General features: G+C 43.3%; 1 protein-coding gene across 1 annotated transcript in view; it reads left to right on the forward strand.

Moving 5' to 3' along the window:
• Positions 1–3,552: 3,552 nt before the first annotated feature.
• cfap299 (cilia and flagella associated protein 299) overlaps positions 3,553–19,123 on the forward strand; it is a 68,158-nt gene continuing 52,587 nt past the window's right edge. The window contains exons 1-3 of the mRNA XM_053421151.1: positions 3,553–3,663; positions 6,506–6,648; positions 18,444–18,534. Of these exons, the coding sequence (XP_053277126.1) occupies positions 3,553–3,663; positions 6,506–6,648; positions 18,444–18,534 (345 nt within the window). The remainder of the gene's footprint in view (positions 3,664–6,505; positions 6,649–18,443; positions 18,535–19,123) is intronic.

Raw genomic sequence — 19,123 nt, forward strand, 5'->3', positions numbered from 1 at the left:
CAAAGGTGCCTTCTTCATGTAGGACAGCTGGATTCCAGGACACACCCACAACTCCCAGTTTGATCCTCTGGAACATTCCAGAACGTTCCCCAGTGTCAGAGATTACAGACTCAGAATCAAGACTAAGAGTTTCCTCTTCATCTTCCTCATCTTTATAAACATTAAACTGTAAATCTGAAATGATTGTGAACAGCCATAGTAAGAGTCAAAAGCATATTTTCAAATGCACATCAATCACTGTATTAGGTTTATACTGTTATATTTGGAGTATTATTTAGTTGATCTAGCTATGGTTAGCTAGCCAGAAAAGACGCAGTATTAGTAGTGTACATTTTTCTCTTTCTCACTAGTAAAATAAGACTTACATGCATCAGATGTGCAGAAGCAGTTGTGTGAAACATTGGCAGATGTTCTGTAGTGAACACAAACTGTGATGCACAAAATGCACACAACACGGAGGCACTTCGCCCGGTCCCTGTTCGCAGGGAGGCCGCATTAGGTCCAGAGATAGATACACACATACATAAACATATACACACAGCCATGAATACAGGCGAAAGCATCTACAATAACTAAAATGCCCGACAAGGTTAAAACACAGGTTAAAACAACAGTACTGAACAGGAGCATGTAGCATATGGACAAAAACAAAATCACTCGGACTGTATTTATTTTTTACAACTCATCAGTTGATTGTGATGATGCCTTTATTTTTAAATGATCTGTACTGTCATCATTTTATGTCTTGTTACTCATCCCGAAGGGTAAAAGTATATTTTGTACTAGAATTTCTAAGAAAATAAAAACTTGTGTATGAAGAAAGAGGTTTCCAGTGATATGAGTATCACAAATAAATATATCAGCAAATGGTTTTACTGACGTTTTCGGAGCTTATCTGTTGAGATCCACAAGTAATAGAAAGCTTCTATTGATGAGAAAATTATTAATATGAAGTCATATGATTAGTGATTACATAATAATTTCTCAAGGATGAGACAAAGAATGTGTAACTATGAAAGACAGAACAGGAAGAACTACAGTGTAAAAGTGTAATTTAATCAAATTGACTACACAAAAAAACTAATAGGACTTTGACAGTATGATTTTATTGTATAATTGAAATGAATCAGAGGAGAGGAAAGGGAAGAGGAGACGTTTTGTGTTTATTATTCATATTGCTGATAAATAATAAAGTGGGTCTTTATTTCTAGGTAAGAGAAACGAATGTGTCTAAGCTTTGCGTGACAGTTTATTTAAAGTTCCACACAAAGGAGCAGAGTTCCCTCGCCAGCCAACCTACATTACCTCCCCGGCGCCTGCCTCCTCTTCCTCGTGCTCTCGCTCACGTTGGCTTTACGTTACCTCGCCGCCTCACAGGAGCCGAGCGCCGGCACAACAATGTCTTTATACTCCGTGAGCTCACTCTCCCTGGACGTCACGGCAGAGCCATTAAAGGTCACGCTGAACGAGTAAATTAAACAAAATGATAATAAAAGATGGCGATGACAGCCAAGAGTAACAGCATTTCTGTAAATAGAGACGAGAACGTTCCCTCTGCACGTTTTATTTTTTGTATTTTACAGACAGTAAAGGTTCTAAATAAGGATTACTGTGTCGTCTCATATGTTAATCCACATTAAAGCCCAAAATAAATTGTTTTCAGACTATACATCCTGAATGTATAGCAGCTTAATACAGAGGACATGTCACACTTTCTCCACACAGGGTTTAGTTCCTCCTAATTCAAATGAGCTCAGTTCTATGATTTACTTTATGAAAAGCAGACACACACATTTCTTTAAACATGAGCACAAACATGTTTGGATCAATGCAACACACCAAGACAAAAACCTCATGGGGTCACAACATGTTTTAAGAAGCTGTTGCACATCACAAATTACTGTTAGATATTACACAGTCCGTGACCAACTTGTTCTGCTTTGACTCTTCTGTTTACACTGTTTATACTATTTCTAATTTCTAATTCCTCAACTTTTATTGCACATTTACTCATTATTTTAAAATTATGTCAGTTTGTTGACTGTGACAGAAAATTACCCTGTAGTGGGACAAATAAAGGATTATCTTACCTTATCTTATCTTAGTAAGACAATTTAGGTAAGTAAAAGACAAAAGCCGGCAATACACACAAAGAGACCCCCGTTGCACAGCTTTAATACCACGTGTGGGTGTGTGGTACAGCAGCGGGTTACTCACCCAAGAAACACGGTTCGATGCCGTCTCCTTACTTTGCCCAAACACGGTTGTCCCCATTGTCACCGTGTCCTCAGACGATGAAGAATCAGTCCTGATGGTCATTAGGTGCAGTCGTCTTTTCCTGGTCACATGGTTCGCTGTGTGGTGACACCCTGTACGACCTCTGAGTCTGTACATACACAATTAGCACCACACTAGCAGTGATGCTAACAAACAGATCATTAAACACTCGAAATAAGCCAAAAACTTGACAGACAAACTTGACAGACTATTTACAAATGAGTAAGTTTATGTTACACACAAAACTTCATATCTAGCTTTCTTCCGATAGCTGATAGCTACGTTAGCACTCGACTATCAGGGAAGCTATTAACAGCTCAAAGACAAACAAAAACACTTAACAGTCACACAACAAAGTGAGTCTGGTTACTTTAGTGACGTATATCTTACGATCTGGTTTACTTAAGTAGCTACGTCGCTAACACGCTACGTTCACTCTGCGCTCACGCTCCTCTCTCCATTAGTCCCGCCCCTCAACCAATCATCTCTCAAAGGACCAATCATATCAAGGAAATACATGTAACGTTTAGCTGTCTCACTTCCTGTTGAGGGGGTGTGTTCTTAATCAAACTATATATAAAAAGTTACCTTCTTAAAGGGACAGACCCTTTTAACAACCCATCTGTTTCAGAGTGGGACAGATATGAACCTAGCAATGATAGGATTTTTTTTACTGTATATCGTTTATTTTAAGCTGTTATACCATGTGAATTTTAACTCTGACGATTAATATATGTATAGTTTTAATCTGTAGCTTTAATATTATGTATAGTTTAACTCTGACGTTTTTATATAATGTATAGTTTAAGTCTGGGGCTTTTGTACTATGTATATCTTGAATCTGGGGCAATTATACTAGGTATGGCACTCTATAGCTTTTATACTACATATATTTTTTAACTGGGGCTTTTATACTATGTATAGTTGAAATCAGTACCTTTTTTATTATGTATATTTGAACTGTGAGACTTTTATACTTTATATATTTTACTTTTTAGCCTTTAATCCTAATAATTCCTTCTTAGAGAAATTATTAAATATTCGTACTGTCTTTAAATATTCTTTACACTCATCCGATGAATTGTGGGTGATTTTGATGATCAGTCATTCATGTATATCATATTTAATATAATAACTAATCGTTGGTTATTGATCAGTGTCAGTTAAACGTCTTTGTTGTCTTTCTGTTGCCTTGGCAGCGTGTCTCCACCACACACACACACACACACACACACACACACACACACACACACAGACACACACACAGAGGAGGAGATGGAGCTCAGCAGCGCCACCGCTCGGTTCACGGACTGCACTGCCCAGTTTAAAGAGTATGAAGATTATCTGGACTCCAAAGTGACGCCCACGGACAAATATTACTTAAAGGTGAGTCTCACTGACGACTGTAGATACTTTAGCGGCCGTCCTAGTGCCTGGAACCCGGGATCCCTCCTGTTGTCGACACCGCGTCAGAACCGCGTCTCAGAAACTCCCATTTTAAGTTTGTCTTCACTACTCTGCCGAAATGGTCACTATTAAATCAAAGCTGTTGACTTTTCCTAAAGCACCAGGACCCGTTCTTCCATTCGGCATTAACCAAAGCCTCCAAAATGTTTTAAATCAACGACAAATCATCATTTAGTTCAGGTCGGTCGTTGTCAAAATGGCAGCAGCAGCTAGCTAACATCAGTGTGGTGTAACGAGATGGTAGCGCGAGAAATCAACTGATAGATTATTCATTTTAATTTAATCATCTGCTGTGTGATAAGATAAGTGTTGGTTGTATCTGAAGCTTTGTTTTTACTAGTGTTTTAAGCATTTAATGCACTTTTATAAAAAACGTTTTGAGAGAATATGCCAACATTTTAAATGGAGTCTGGTTTATTTTCCACTTTGCTTAAAACGACGTATTCAGTGTCTACAAAAAATCTGAGTTTTATTATTAGTATTATTATTGTCGTTATTTCCATTAACTTTTATCAACTTTTGCTCCATTAAATGATCTGGAGTTGAACACACATGGTTGTGTTGGTGTGGTGTCTGTGGGTAAACACTAGGTGGCAGTCACACACAGGTTTGGTAATCATCCACATTTTGACTCATGTCACAGAAGAACAAATCTCCCCTTTGCACATACTTTTTTTTGTTACCAGTATAACATAAACAACCAGTATTATTCCATATGTATGCCTCTACATTATAACACATTCCTTATGCAATCCTCCTGTGCCACTGCACTTAACTCAGGTATATGCATATTCTCAGTTTTAATTTAATTTATTTAATTTAATTTTCTCACCTATATTCACTTTATTTTAGACTTTCATGGATCCTAAGTTTGTTTTAGCAAATCTGTCAAACAGCAGAGTTCACCTCTCATCCCAGTGAGGACCTCTCTGACAACATGGTCCTACCCACAGTGACCTTATTAGAGACATGTGTCATGAAAATCACAAATTTGTGGGGAGACATTAAAACTAAAAGGCCCAAACACGTTCAACTTACATACAAAAATGATAAAAATTATTATATTGTCTAGTATCAGTTAAAAAATCTAACTTTTACACATTGTGAAAGGTATCCACAATTTTTTTTACTAGAACAAGCTAGAGTCAGTGATTTTATTGAAAAGAAAGATTACGTTCACCTATCAAAACAATCTTTATATTTATAGCCATTATTGTTTTCGAGATGAAGCTTCAGAGATACCAGTTAGTTCTTCTCTCCTGGTTAATGGGTGCTGGTCAGAGATGTGCCGTCCTGCTCTCTGCCAGCAGGTGGCACTCTTGTTAATGATATTTCCAGAGCTGCTGCAGCCACTTTGTTTGAACACCTGTGTCCACATGAAGGGGGGGGGGACCACTCCTATCTGCCCTTATAATCAGCTGCAGTCACTCATCATCATCAGCCCAGGTCATCTAACCTGTGCGCTCACACTGACAACACTCCAGTCCTGATACATCAGCTAATTACAAACCCATTCTTCCCAGTTTCCACTTCAAGGACTCAGGAACCTGAAGGATTTATTAACTGGTCCTGTTGTCAGTCCCCGTGTCCTGGAGGATTAGTCCCCGTCCTGGTGTGTCCACTGTACAACGCACACTTCATTCAAACAGACTTGTTCAATGAGCCTTGAAACTGAAGACAATGATTCTGGAACAGTTTTGGGGACTGGCAAATGTCTGCGACTCATTTTCCGGCGAGCCACATCAAAGTGGAGGGAAAATATAACTTTTCCTCTCGGGTGCGGACGCAGGCCCCGGGGCTGAGAGGACTGTTTGGGTCGGAGGACATGTGGCACCGGCTTTGATCTGACACGCCACAGGAACTGACAGCAAGATTTTGGTTTTTAACTGATGACTTTATGGCTTGGCGTCCAATGACAGCGGGTCGGTGCACGGTGACTGAAATGTTGGAGCTAAGAGTCTCTGCAGAGGCTGTAACACACACACACACACACACACACACACACACACACACACACGCTTGAACACACAATACAAACAATGACAGGTTCAAACTAAAGGCTGCAGCTGCAGATTGTATTTGTCTGTGTTCAGGTGGATCAGGAGCTAAACTCAGATCCAGGTGGTTTGTCTAAGATAGAAACTCATTCATCAAAATACAGAGTTCTCTGTTTTATATCATTGAAACTATATTATCTTTAGATTTTAGAGGTTTTATTTAATGTCCGCCAAAGGCATTCAGTCTTGGGTTTATAATTTTTCAAATGTGGTGCAAACCTTATGTTGGACTCAACCCAAAGAAACGTAGGTACACACCTACTCTTAAATAACTACCTGCCATGTTAACTTTTTAGTTTATTTATTCATTTATCTATTATAACCTTAAGTATTTACACTTTTACCTTAACACAACCGAGCAGCTCTTCCATGATGTTCTTTTGTGTTACTGCTTTAGTTCATGTTTGTCAGTGCTTGTCTGTATCTTGTGTGTTTGGTCTTCTTTTAATTGCCTTTCACCAAACTGCCTTCAGGTTTAATGAAGTTTCACTGGGTTGTATTACAAAAGGTCAGGAACACCATGAGGGACTGAAATCTGAACTGGTTTTCAGAGGCTCTAAACCACAGGGCAGTATTTAAACGTTCACCAATTTAAAAAGAATCCCCACATCGACACCTGAATTGAACTCCGACGTGTGAATGTGACTGCAGGGCCGCCCGGTGGCCGCTCTCCTCGCCTGACTCTTTCTCTTCTCTCCTGGCAGAGCCGGGAGTTGGCTCGGAAGGTGGTGGAGCACGGCCACAAGGGCACGGTGCTGAGCCGAGAGGAATTCCAGGAGAAGAAAGCAGCTGCGCTCGCTGCCGAGGTCGCGAAGACCAAAGCTCTGTACAACCGGAGCCGTCCAGTGTAAGTTAACCTCCCGACAAGCCACTACACTCGCCGAGGTGTGGTCTGCGTGCACAGGGCAGAGGAACTCCCACCAGCCACCAGTGGGATGAGAGAATACCAGTCTGATGAGAGAATACCAGTGCGTTGTCTCCTGAAAATGAAGGTTTGGCGTTTTCCACGTGTGGTCAGTGGACTTTTTGGAATCAATCAGCCGCTCTGGTGCAGAGGAGAGAAGTTGCTGTTGTGGCCTCGGCCGCTCTGTGTCAGCGCTCTGTGGCTCATTGTGTCCACTTCTCTTTCAGTGTGAAGGAATAATATTTGAGGTGAGCGTCGATGGAGGCTTCTGTTCCGACGGCTGTGAAGCCTCACACAGTTTGTGTCTTTTCTTTGTCTCTGCTCGTGTTATTGTCAACGATACTTAGACATCATACTGTTGAGCAATACACTTTGCTAGCAGCTTTAAAAATGCTGCTGTAGCTGATCCTGACCTCTGACCTCTGTGTCCAATGAAGTCTGATCAGGAACTGGGTGATAGCTGTTATTGCCTCAACACACTAGGCCCCAGTGATAGTGGACTGATTCAAAAACAAGATTTTAAATAAGACATCAAAAGCCTCAAATAAATTCTAGGGTAGTTTTCTGATGCGTTTGGTTTAAATCAGTTATTTGATGTTATTGAAAAGGGGCTTTGATATCGTGATTGACAGCTGGACAGGCTCCACACCACAACCACGTCTTTACAGACTCTGTCTCCACATGACATCATCGGCACAACATGGTCGAGCTTTTGTGTTCCCGGGATGTTCTGGCTTCATTTCTGGATGTTTGGAGGAAGTGGAGACGTGTCGTCCGTCTTGATTCACAGTCGGCAGCTCGGACACAGAGAGAAGCCGGGATGTAGAACAGTGAGACGGACATTAAAGTTTCCAAAAAGACGAGTTCAAGTTCACAAAATCGGATCAAAACTTTAAATGAAAACAAGCTGAATGACAGAACTACAATCTGCCGTACTCTGTAAACTGCCCCCCCCCCCCCTGAGGAAAGTGATCACACAGATTCTTGATGAAGCCGTGTGGTTGTGTGTCTCCTTTGAGGACAAGCCAGGACACCACTCCAAAAAAGACCATACACACACACACACACACACACACACACACACTCGGCTGTGCAGTATCCAAACATTTACCTGTGTTAGGTGTTGCATTTGATTGAACCCTCAGATGCTTATCCAAATGCCCCCCCCCTCTGACTGTCTGTGAACATCAGTGACACTGGTGAAACAGGAGCCTCCTCCACACCTGCAGTTACACAGACATTAGGCCAGTGAGACTTTCATCCTGTCCCAGCAGGACCCAGGGACATGTTGCATGGGAACACTGGGATGTTATACACACAGAAGTCTGTTCCGCTTCCAAGATCCACGTCCACGTCGAGGCCCCCCCCCCCTCCTGCGACCCGGCAGCGTGTTTGTGTGTGTCCTGACTTTGTTTGGAACACAGGAGGACACACAACACATTGACAACATCCAGTCAGACGGATTCTAAAGTCATGGAAAATCTTGTCTCCTTTGGGTTTTGGAAATGCGGCTCTGAAAAGTTTGTAGTTTGCTCGTGCAGCTGTGGATTCAAAGGCAACTGTCTAAATGTGAATTATAACATTTTTAAACATTTATTGTTAATGTTAAATTTCTTGGTCTTAGTAACAAATAACTGCATCTTCACTATAGTGGGAATAAAAATATGATTTGCTGGATTTTGTGATAACAATATTAAGAAGTGAAAAATCTCCAATACCAGTGTATTCAATGCATTTGTCATCGATCCCTCAGATGAGAATCTTATGCCAGATCTCCATTAATTCTTATATTTCATGTTGTGGCACCTCGCTGCGCTGCCGTTCCAAAACGTGAGTCAACCTCTGAATCATCGTCTGGAAAACTTTTGACATGATTCAAGTTCTTTGAAATTGAACGCGTGGGCCATGTGCCAGTTTGAGCATCTCTCATTCCAGCTGCCCCCCCCACCCCACCCCACCCCCCAACCTGTCCACATGAGCAGGGGCACGGACGCCCCCTGTTGCTGATAGGTTGGAATGACGTCATGTGGCTTCCCATTGACAGAACCAGAGCAGTTGAGGAACACCAGACTCTATTCTTTAATCACACACAAAAAAACAAGAAAGTCAGTGTTAGATTATCATTGTTAACTTAACCTCTAATGTGTGTGTTTAATGTGTTTCAACGCTTCAGAAGCAACACAACAGTGCAGTTGTTTCTCCTTTGCCTCTTATTGAATTCGACAGGAGCCGCGTTCACATAAAACATGACTTTGAAATAATAGCGGTGATGTTCCTGTGCCAGTATTAAAGTGCTGGTTGGTTCCCGTCCAGTTCATTGTAGTAATTTTTATGTTTTTGAATACTGAAGCACCTGTTTCAAAAATCCTCCCCTGGCTCACGTGAATGTGATTTTCCCCACGATCGATTATCACTTCGCTCGTCTTTCATCAGACGGATTAAAACGCTCTGTTAATAACGGGACATTTGAAAAACATCGCTCACGACCGCAGAGCAAGTGGGTTTTGAACCGTCTCCAAGATAATGAGCCGGCCCCTGTTATGCTATTTCAAAAGGAAAACACTCTACATTGGATGTGATCCTGTTCTGGGGTAAATGATAGCTCATGGCACATTAATGGAAGTTTTTGTTTTGTTTTGTATCTAACCATTAAATAATCATCTGATACATCTGCTCGTTTCGCGGTTTCCCTAAGCCGGGCCTTCACGTTTCACTTTGAGAAAAGGTCGTTCCAACTCACACTGTGAATCGTCTGCGATGTGAAACCACAGCTCACGATCTCAGTGTGGGAACCTGTCTGCTCCTCCACACCCGCCATCTTGGTCCTGCGTCCGGTCGGGAGCATGTGATCACTCCTCGTTATGACCTGTTCACCGAAACTCACAATAGATCATAAAGCTGAAATGTGGTCCGACTCTAAAATGACGAATTGGACCAAAATCTGAAATTGAACAGTGAGTGTCCACCTTTTCATTGTGTCTTCAAATGTACTTAGAGTCAAAAGAAAGTTAATACCTTTCACCTGCACACTAACAACCTGTAGGATGACTACACACACACACACACAAAAACACACAGACACACACATTTATGGTTTTAAACCTGATTACCAGCTTAAATTATTTCCCCAGCTTGAACATTTGACAGAAACACAAAAAAAAGGCTGCAGAGTTTTTGCAGACTTCTTCCATCAGAAGAGTTTAGTTTGAGCTGTGACGCCCCCCCCCCCCCCTCTCTATCTGTCTAAATTGTTCATTCCTCTGTGGTTTTCTGATTGGACTTCCACCAACCTGACCCCCTGACCTCCTGTTATGGTCACACTGTGAAAACACGGGCCTCCAGGATGCAATATACCACCTGCAAAGGGGCTGAACACAATCAGTACAGTGTTCAGGAAATAAAAGGAAGCTGGCAGCTGCGTGGTAAACAAACGACGAGCCGTTATTTAACCCAGTGAATACGAGTGATATTGGGAATAACCAGACATTCAGCATTTATTTCAGCCCCTTTTCCACAGATGTTCATCTCAGTTTCAAAAATCCATCCCTGAAGACTTTAACACGAGCAGTTTATCCTCTCGGGTTCCGGGCGGCCATGCTGTTCTGGAATTGCCTCTCTCCTTCTCTGTGGGCCTGAACCCATGTCTCCCGAGGCATGTCTTTCTTCACCGCTCTGTCACTGCTCTGTGTTCTTTGCCTTCCTTTCTCTTCTGCTCTAACCTCCCCGCGCGCTCTCCGAGACCTTTAGTGCCTGCAGGTGTATAAATAGAGCTGTTTTCAATTAGGGCCAAACCTCGCCTGTAGCGTGCATCTGATCAATGAATGCCCCTGCACCTGTGGTAATAAAATACAGAGGGAGTGGGGACGGTGCTGTGAATGCTAATCAGATGTTGCCCTGTTGTTGCCCTGTCTCATTCTTAAGGCCAACGTGCTCCCCCTGACAGCTCGGCTGTGAAAGCGGGGGAGCGGCTCTGCCAGCACGTCACACAAAGACGGGACAAAGGACCTGGTGCTCTCATCAGACATCAGTGAAACTCAATACGTGATCGGAGAAAAGGACACTTGAATGAATGAACAGGGCGATTAGTCGGTGGCGAGCTTGTTTAGTTGTGTAGTGAACTCACTGGAGAGTCAACAGATGGTTACAAACAACAAACAGGGAGAGGTTCTGATTTCCTGTTTCCACTTGTGGAACAAATTCAAAGCAGATTTTTTAAGTTGAACTACTTTTGACAGTTTCCCTGTTTTCACAGAGTGATGTGTGAAACATTCATTCATTCACGTCCCATCTGCTAACATGGAGGAGGCGGGTTTTACAACCTTTACTACTGCCAGCCACCAGGGGGCGTGGAGACACTTTGGCTTCAATCCATGTCATCAAAATTTAACCGACAGCACAACACTCTGTGGAGTTCTGCATTAGCACTGATTGGGCATAAATTGATAATTAATAAGATGTGTGTCTGATCTCACACTTGTGAACACACTTTTTAATTGTTATGTGAATGTTGACTTTGGGTATAGAGATATTTTTGCCCTGAGCAAACTCAGATGATGGAAAACGTGACGTTCCCTTGTCGCAAAACAAATTATGTTCGTTTGAGGGCGTGACATCATTATTTGTATCTGTTATAATTTGATGAAACCTTGTTAAACACTAAGTCGACCAAAGAAAATGAACACGTGTGTAGGATGTGAGGAGCGTGGACTCGTCTCTCAACTGCCTCTGGGTGAGACTTTGATAATCTCACACTTCCCCAAACTGCCAGATGTTGCAAAGTCGTTCTTCTGCTAATTCAATCAAAAACCAATCCAAATTAGAAGCCGCGCACTTTGTCATGAACAAGAGAAAACCTCTGATCTGGAGACGAACCCGAGGAGCAGCGGCGCTCTGCTGAGGAGATGTGAGGGCCTCTGCTTCCTGTCTGCTCCGGCTCTGGCTCGGGCCCAGAAGTCCGTGTCAGCATATGTCCTGACCTCGCGTGCTCACGGCAGCGCGGCGAGCTTTCCATCAGGCTCCCCGCGATCTCCCCACAGTCCAAACCACAGCCGCGCTCATTGTCCATTGTGCTGCTACGTTTGTACAGTCCGCCTCAAGAATTCTCCGCTCTCTCCGGCTCTCTACTCTATATTAAAAGTGAGCTATCACTCGCCGTGCCAAGTCAAACCGGTGCCACGGACACGCACAGTGAATACATTTCACCGCGGATTCGGCCTCCAGATGCTCGGCGAGAATAAGATTGTGGATGTGACTGACATGAGCGGCTCACGACGCTGATCCCAGGACTGTTTTGAGCGAGCCAAACCCCTGCCACTCCGGCGCTCCGGCGAGGGCCCTCGGGCGACGGGGCTCTGCAGGTTCTATTACATCTGCTGTCAGGCCAATTGCCGTCTCTGCACTTTGTGATTTTGGATGGGTGTGTAAGTTTGGAGTTCTCCCCCCCCCCCCCGCAAGCTTTGTCCGGAGACCAATGTCCCGCTAGGCCCGAGCTCGCCACCGCGTCCCACTGCACGGTGGATCAACACGCACTGATACAGCAGATAGAACACAACAAGCTGTTGTTTGACCTGAATGACGTCTTCTATTCGGCATTTACATGAAATATCACTGACTGATCAATCACTGACCTGATTCTCTGGATATCGTCCATGGTTCGAGACGTGTTTTTACCTTCTGAAACAGGTTCTTGTGAGGTTAGCGAGCAGGAGGAAGGTGAGAAACGTCTCCATGATGCTGACTCGCTTGCTTGCTCTAGATTCTGTAGAACAATGACCGACTCTCTTCGCATCATGTCTGGTCAAACTGATGAAAGTCTAGAAAAGTTCACGGCTGTGGTGCTTGTCTGAAAGCACTAATATATAAGCTATACACATATGGGTCTTGTTGATTGTTAAACTTTCCATTTGAAACCTAAACACCATATCATGTATTCAACAGATTTTCTTGACTGGACAAGAAATCGTTATAAAATTCAAACCATTTGTAAGAACATATAAAAACGTTAAATGGGCTTAATAACAGGAAACCTATTTTACAGCTTAAACAATTGCACATATAATAATGTGGCACTTTTCAGATGTGACAGCGTTTGACTTCAAGTAGCCCTGATGGAGCGGAGGAAGTGGTTTCCACATCATACAGCTTTTCCCACCAGGCCACACAGTCGTCCAGTCCTTTGTTCTTCTAAGTGCTGCAGGAGGAGGATGAGTGTCACAGATCAAATGACCTCTGAGGTTTTCTCCCCGAGGCTTGGTCTGCACGGACAGGTCCCTGATGTCTCCTGGAATTACTGCTGTCATCTTTTAATTGATTTTTTGAGGCTGAGAAAAGTCGGTTTGGGCAAAATCGACTGAATTTGATTCAGAGACTCTTAGCAGCCCAGTTTGTTTGTGGTTGGTTTAAATGATGAGAGAGAAACCACAGCCGTTCAGGGGTGAGAGCTTGTTCTCTACTTCCAGGACCTGCATCGGAAAATATCATCTCCTCTAAAACTTTGACATCTCCTGTCTCTAAAATCTATCTACATATCAGATTTCCCTTATTAACATTTGATCTGAATCATCTGGACAACGATATCAACCTTTACTCAGCGTCAAAAAGAAGTCGGCATGAAAAAGATGACAATGCCTCTTTTGATCCACGCTCGAAAACACGCAGCCCCCCCCAACCCCCAAAAGCCGAAGTGGCCACAATACACAAAGAAAACTCAGGTAGAATATCATGCGTAGCACATGTGTAACTGATACGCTCGGCTCATTGTAATCAGAGGTGACAGAGGATTCTAGAAAAAGCCCCAAATAAAGTAAATTGTCATGCTGTGTGGAATTTCCCTCGACGTCCACCGGGCCCAAAATAATATTTTCCATAAGATTAATTTTCCAAAGCACTCGGGGAAAAAATATGCTGGTACAGTGCGTGTTGTTTCATAAGAAATCACTGTGTTATTATTGAGTGTTCCCATCTGTCCCAGTGTCAGAGGCTGTGGGCTAATGAACGTTCAGTCCGTCCGTCCTGAGGAGAAAAGAAGCTCAAATCCTCCAAGAAAGGAAAATCTCTCTGAAAACACCTTTTGTTCAGTTGCTGGATATTTATTTATGAAATTATTTGAGAAGGAAATGTTCCGCTCTGACTCCTCAAAAGATATTTTAATGGCATTACACTCCGGGAATTATTGGCCGTTGTGATTTTTGGCGTGGGTGAAAGAGGACACAATGTGGTACAGAGATGGACAACATGGCAGCTCCCTAAAAAGTGAAGCCAAATCCTCTGGGTCGCCCCCTGGTGGTTTGTTGCCGTCATAAAACCTGCCTCCTCCATGCTAGAAGGAAAAGTTTGGCTCTGAATCCTCGAAAGATATTTTAATCGGCATTACACTCCGTTAATTATGCTGGGAATTATTTGGTGTTGCAATTTTTTGCGTTGGCACTGGAGATAAAGCTGGACAAAAGTTAGATTGTTGGGGGAGTAGGGTGCCTTGCTCAGGGGCACTAGACAGGGTAGGGAGAATCCTCTTGGATTTTTGGACAGATCAATCCAGGTTTGTCTTTTTGTTGTTTCTCCGTGGAGTCGAACCAGAGACGAACCAGAGACCTTTTCTGCCCATAGTCCAAGTTTCTGCCACTAGTCCACCGAACTCACCCATTCAGAAACATTGTGACCTGCAACATGAAAACTCTCCAAAAGTGAAGCCAAATCATCTGCATCGCCCCCTGGTGGTTAGCTGCCATCAGAAAGAACCGGCCTTCTCCTTGTTTGCAGATGGAATTTGGGCCAAACTACACAAATAAGTGGTGGATGTGATTTCCGCTAGGTCTTGTGATTTATTCTTTAACTAAGTTTGGTTTTAATTAGTTACTTGACGCTATAAAAACTGTTCTGGCTTGTGATTGGTCATTACTACATGTCCAATATATAAACCGGGACAGGCACTGCTTTACAGGATAATCCACATTATTCACTATGTGTTCTGGTGAGTGGTGCTGTGGCCCTTCGGTGCAGTTCCCCCGTTCAGCTGTGCAAACAGATAACGAAGCTGTCTTTGAGTTCAGCAGAGAGACGAATCATTGTTTAGGCTGCAGGTCACTGACTCTCGGGTTAACACACTGCTGAAGGTGACGGATGTGAATATATTTAGTGGTAAACACAGGAACAGCAGGCACTTAGTGAAAAAGGTGAAAGTGCAAGCATGCCAGGTTTTACACAGTTGTGTCATCTTTGGTGGAAAAAGCACTAAAATACACAAAATCAGATTTAGAAGCAAAGCACATTGGATTGTTTCCTCAGAAAGCTTGTGATGATGCATAAATTAAAGTATGAAATATGGGGGAAAATTGATTGAACTTCTAAACCAAAGTTAAAAAAGAAAAAGTCCAATGAAGGAATGGAAAAGAACCTTTCTAAGCAGGTGGCTTGTTTGATTGACAGGCCATGAATCTGTCAGGTCTCATTTTACGATATCAAGTGAAGCAGCAGTGGAAACAGCGTCTATTGGACTCCTGGAACTGTCAGAACTTTATTTTTATCCCCTTAAATCTATACAAAAGAATCACTGACCAACATCAGATCCAGGACTTGTGTGAGAGGCTCAGACTGGGTGGTGAGGACTGGGTGCACACCATCGGCTCCAGGAGGAAGGCCCCCGGGTTTGGGTTCTGGTTTGGCCGAGCTCGTTTCACTGTAATGCTTTGTTTACACGTGCGTAAACACACTTGGAGGAAAGTAGCTGTGCAGTAACAGCTGTTCACCCCCAGCGGAGGCGGACAAAGCGTTACATGAACTCTGCTCTTATAACAAACTGCACATCGGGACAATCAAGAGCCTCACTGATGGATTTCTGTTAGTTTTTTTCATATTTAGTTTCTGGTTGTGTGACATTTTCATGCTTTAGTTATCTCCATTTGTTTGTCTGTTAGCAATATTACACAAAAAATACTTAACCAATTTTCTTGAAACTGTGTGGAACGGTGCAGACCAGGAGAGAAGCCGTTAACTTTTTAGGAGGATTCAATTTAAGCAAATAAAAGGGAACTGATATCTATGATGTTTTTAATTTAATATTTTGCATTTTGGTTTCCTTTTGCTTGGACACTTTATTGCTATTTAAACAAAATCTGTGCTGCAGATAATTTTAGGTTCCTAACAATTACATTTCAACAGCAGCTTTCGTTCTGCTCAGTTTTACTCCTGTTGGCCGTCGTGGATTAAGTTTCATTGTCCGAAACAGTTTGAATTCACAACTGTTCTCTGCCAAGACCACTGCCTTAAAAACAATAAACAGTCCAGGTTGTCTGTTCAAGTCTTGGACAGAGTTCACTTTTCAGGACAACGTAAAAAAAGATTTGTTCAACCAATCGTCTTCCACTGGTGAGGATGATCTATGCAGATGTTGGAAACTCGATCTTCATTCACACAGAGCCCGACCAGCACCTATATGTATTTAATATAAAACTATTTCATGTATGGGAGACAGATGCTTTCAGACAGATGTTCTTTTTTTCACCCCGGCCACATGACGACTGTTCACATCCCTTCCAGGGCCCACCTGCCTCGACCACAATCCAACAACAAGACGTGGGGCTCGATCACAGTTCGTTTCAGGCCCAGTCATTAGCCACTAATAACCACCATTTAATAGAGAAACTCTTGTTATCCCTCCTAAATGAGGCTTGATAAGAAGTTTGTTAATTGACAGGAAACTCAAACTTGCAGCGGTCCATCTGTGTTGCCCGAGTATTATTCACTCTCCGTGACTGTGTGTGTTGCTTTAGCTACTGGACGGGGTAACCCCAGTCACTTGCCTCCTCAACACCTGTGTTTACTTTGGGGCCTCGGCCCCCTTGACCCAGCAGCAATCCTTCACTCACTCAGGAGATGGAGCGAGGCTCCAACCTCCAAATATGTGCCGTCCCTGCACTTTTACCACCGTGTGATTCCTCTAAGACTTTCACGATGGAGGCGCAGGCCAAACGACTCGGATAAATTACAACCCTTTCCCCAAGTTCTAGTAAATGCAAACATCCAGATTCTCGGAGCTCTCTCACTGTGATGTGAGGCGTCGCTCAGAGCAGCAGCTGGCTGTTTGTCCGAGGCTGCTGTGGCTGCTGAGGCTTCTGAAGGTGCTCCTGGAAAGGAAAGTGGATCGGAGGAGCCATTAGTGTAAAATATAACCGAACTTGTCTTCTCGTTGGCCACAGCTGCAGACGGAGCTGGATCCAGGGAGAGTGAATATTCAGCAGTAATATTAAAAATGAAAGAAACAGATTTATTACTGGAGCCCTGCCGGTTTTCAACCTGCAGGTGTTGTGAGGGGAAGTTTTGAGGATGATTACTTTCTCTCACTCAACTTCTGTGTGATGAACCTAAACTCTTTCTTCATAAAGAACAAATCTGTAATTTTCTTCAAATCTTAACTTCTGCTTCCACCAAGGAGGTTGTTCTTTCAGCAGGATTACGCAAAAATTCTGAATCCCTGTCTTTAACGTTTTGATATAAGGTGGGTTTATGAGTGCATGAAGTTAGGGGCGGGTCCAAGTCCTTTGAATCCATGGGGAGGTGATTGGTCAACTAGTCTCAGCTGTGCCAGTCCCCCCCCCCCTCCCCCTGATTCACCTGGAGCTGCTCTCTGAGCTGAAGGAGCCTCCTGCTCAACATCTTTAAAAATATCACGTCACATTTCTAAGTTCCCCTTATTCCTGAATTGTTTAAATCCGGTTTCAACCCCATAAAACACTTAGATTTAACACTGTAGTTTTTAAAAGTGCTGCAGTAATAAAGTTTATACTGTAGCTGTAAATGAACCGGTGAATTTGTCAAAGTCACTATAAAGTTACATGTTGTTGATTCAAATGAGGTGAAAATAGTTCAGTTTGTGGTAAATATACATTTACAATATAAAATCTAGTATTCTCAGTCCAGAGCTTCATATTCAGAAGTGATTTCTTCCTCCAGCGTCCTGTGACTGTGGCCCTTCTGTGTTTCCTCCTGACACTTTCCGATCCTCTGAGTTCCTGACCGCAGCTGAGAGGTCACCAACGAGCTGTTTACAGCCGTACAAGACGTTAACTGGCCGTGGATCCGAGGAGAGTCGTGCACGGATCCGTTCTGAGCGCGTGCTGTTGCTCGTACCGTCGTGTTAACTGTTCAAATATTAGTGCCAATGTTGTTTCAGGTGTGGATACGCTCGTGTTTGCCAAAAAAATTCCTACTTCCATGGAACCGGGCCGGCCGAGAGTGTAAGAAATAAGCCGCCTCGGTTTCATATGAAGTCATAAAACTGTGATGTGATCGGTGCCTCTGCATTCAGCTGTGACATCCTGACACGTGTCATGTTTCAATCAGTTTTTTGTTGCTCTTATTTATGATGTTTTGTGTTGTGAGATGGTGTTTGAAGCATTCGGGAGTGTCCTGGGAGCTTGGCAGGTTTCGGTGAAGTGCTCAGGCTGACATATTAGAAGCTGGCTCGAGTCTGCCTCATGACTCTCTGTCACGCTCACTGTCTTCTGCCTCGTGCATATTAATTGTAGAAAGGTATTTTAATATTTCATGAATCACACATTTTTCCTCCAGGCCTGGAAACTTTAGTTGTGTCGTTACAAATATCGAGAAAAGTCAAAGGTTCGGAAACATCTCCACATCGCAGGTTGAAAGAAGCTTCCATAAAGAACCTTTAAGTCTTCATGTGACGTTGTTTCTCAGGTTAAGAGAAACATTTCAAACCGTTTGCATGTTGTCTTTTCCAGGACACTGGCAAGTGCAGGAAAGGAGCTCAAAGATAACTTCCTGAAAGCCCTGGCAGAGCGAGAGGAGGCCAACCGCAGTGGGAAAATGACTGTGAGTACATTATTACAGCACTCCAATTGCTACGTAATGGGATTCCCCTCAAATATTCCTGCAATTCCATTAGTTTGGGAACAAAATCCATACTGTGTCAAGTGGAGTGGAAAGGCCCTCCCCCCCCCCCCCCTCCCTCCCTCCTCCCTGCCCCGCTCCAGAGACCATGAGAGGCGGCCGCTCGCCCTCCTCCCGGCCATAGAGCTCTGTTTACCAAAGTCCAACCACCTTGTCCGACGTGTGCTTCTCACATTCAACAGCCGTAATAATCTTTAAATAAAAGGCTGCTCACCTGAGGAGCCAGAGTAGAAGCCTGCAGAGGTGTTAACGATCTGAGGAGCTGGCTTTTAGTTTCTGTGACGGGAAAGTGAAGTTGTCAGGCGCCTTTATTCTCTTGAATGACCAGCAGGGGGCGACTCCACTGTGGGTTTCTGTATAAAAACTGTTATAACCTCAGTAAACACTTTGTCACCAAACAGCAGGATGTTTATGCTTCTTTAAGAGACATGTACGGGTGGTAACTCTAACCTGTTTCATTCGGTATCGTCCTCCACAGCTTCATCGTTATACCAGCTTCCCGTCGGAAGAA

Source organism: Pleuronectes platessa, chromosome 4 (genome assembly GCF_947347685.1).
Source record: "Pleuronectes platessa chromosome 4, fPlePla1.1, whole genome shotgun sequence".
Lineage (NCBI taxonomy): Eukaryota > Metazoa > Chordata > Actinopteri > Pleuronectiformes > Pleuronectidae > Pleuronectes > Pleuronectes platessa.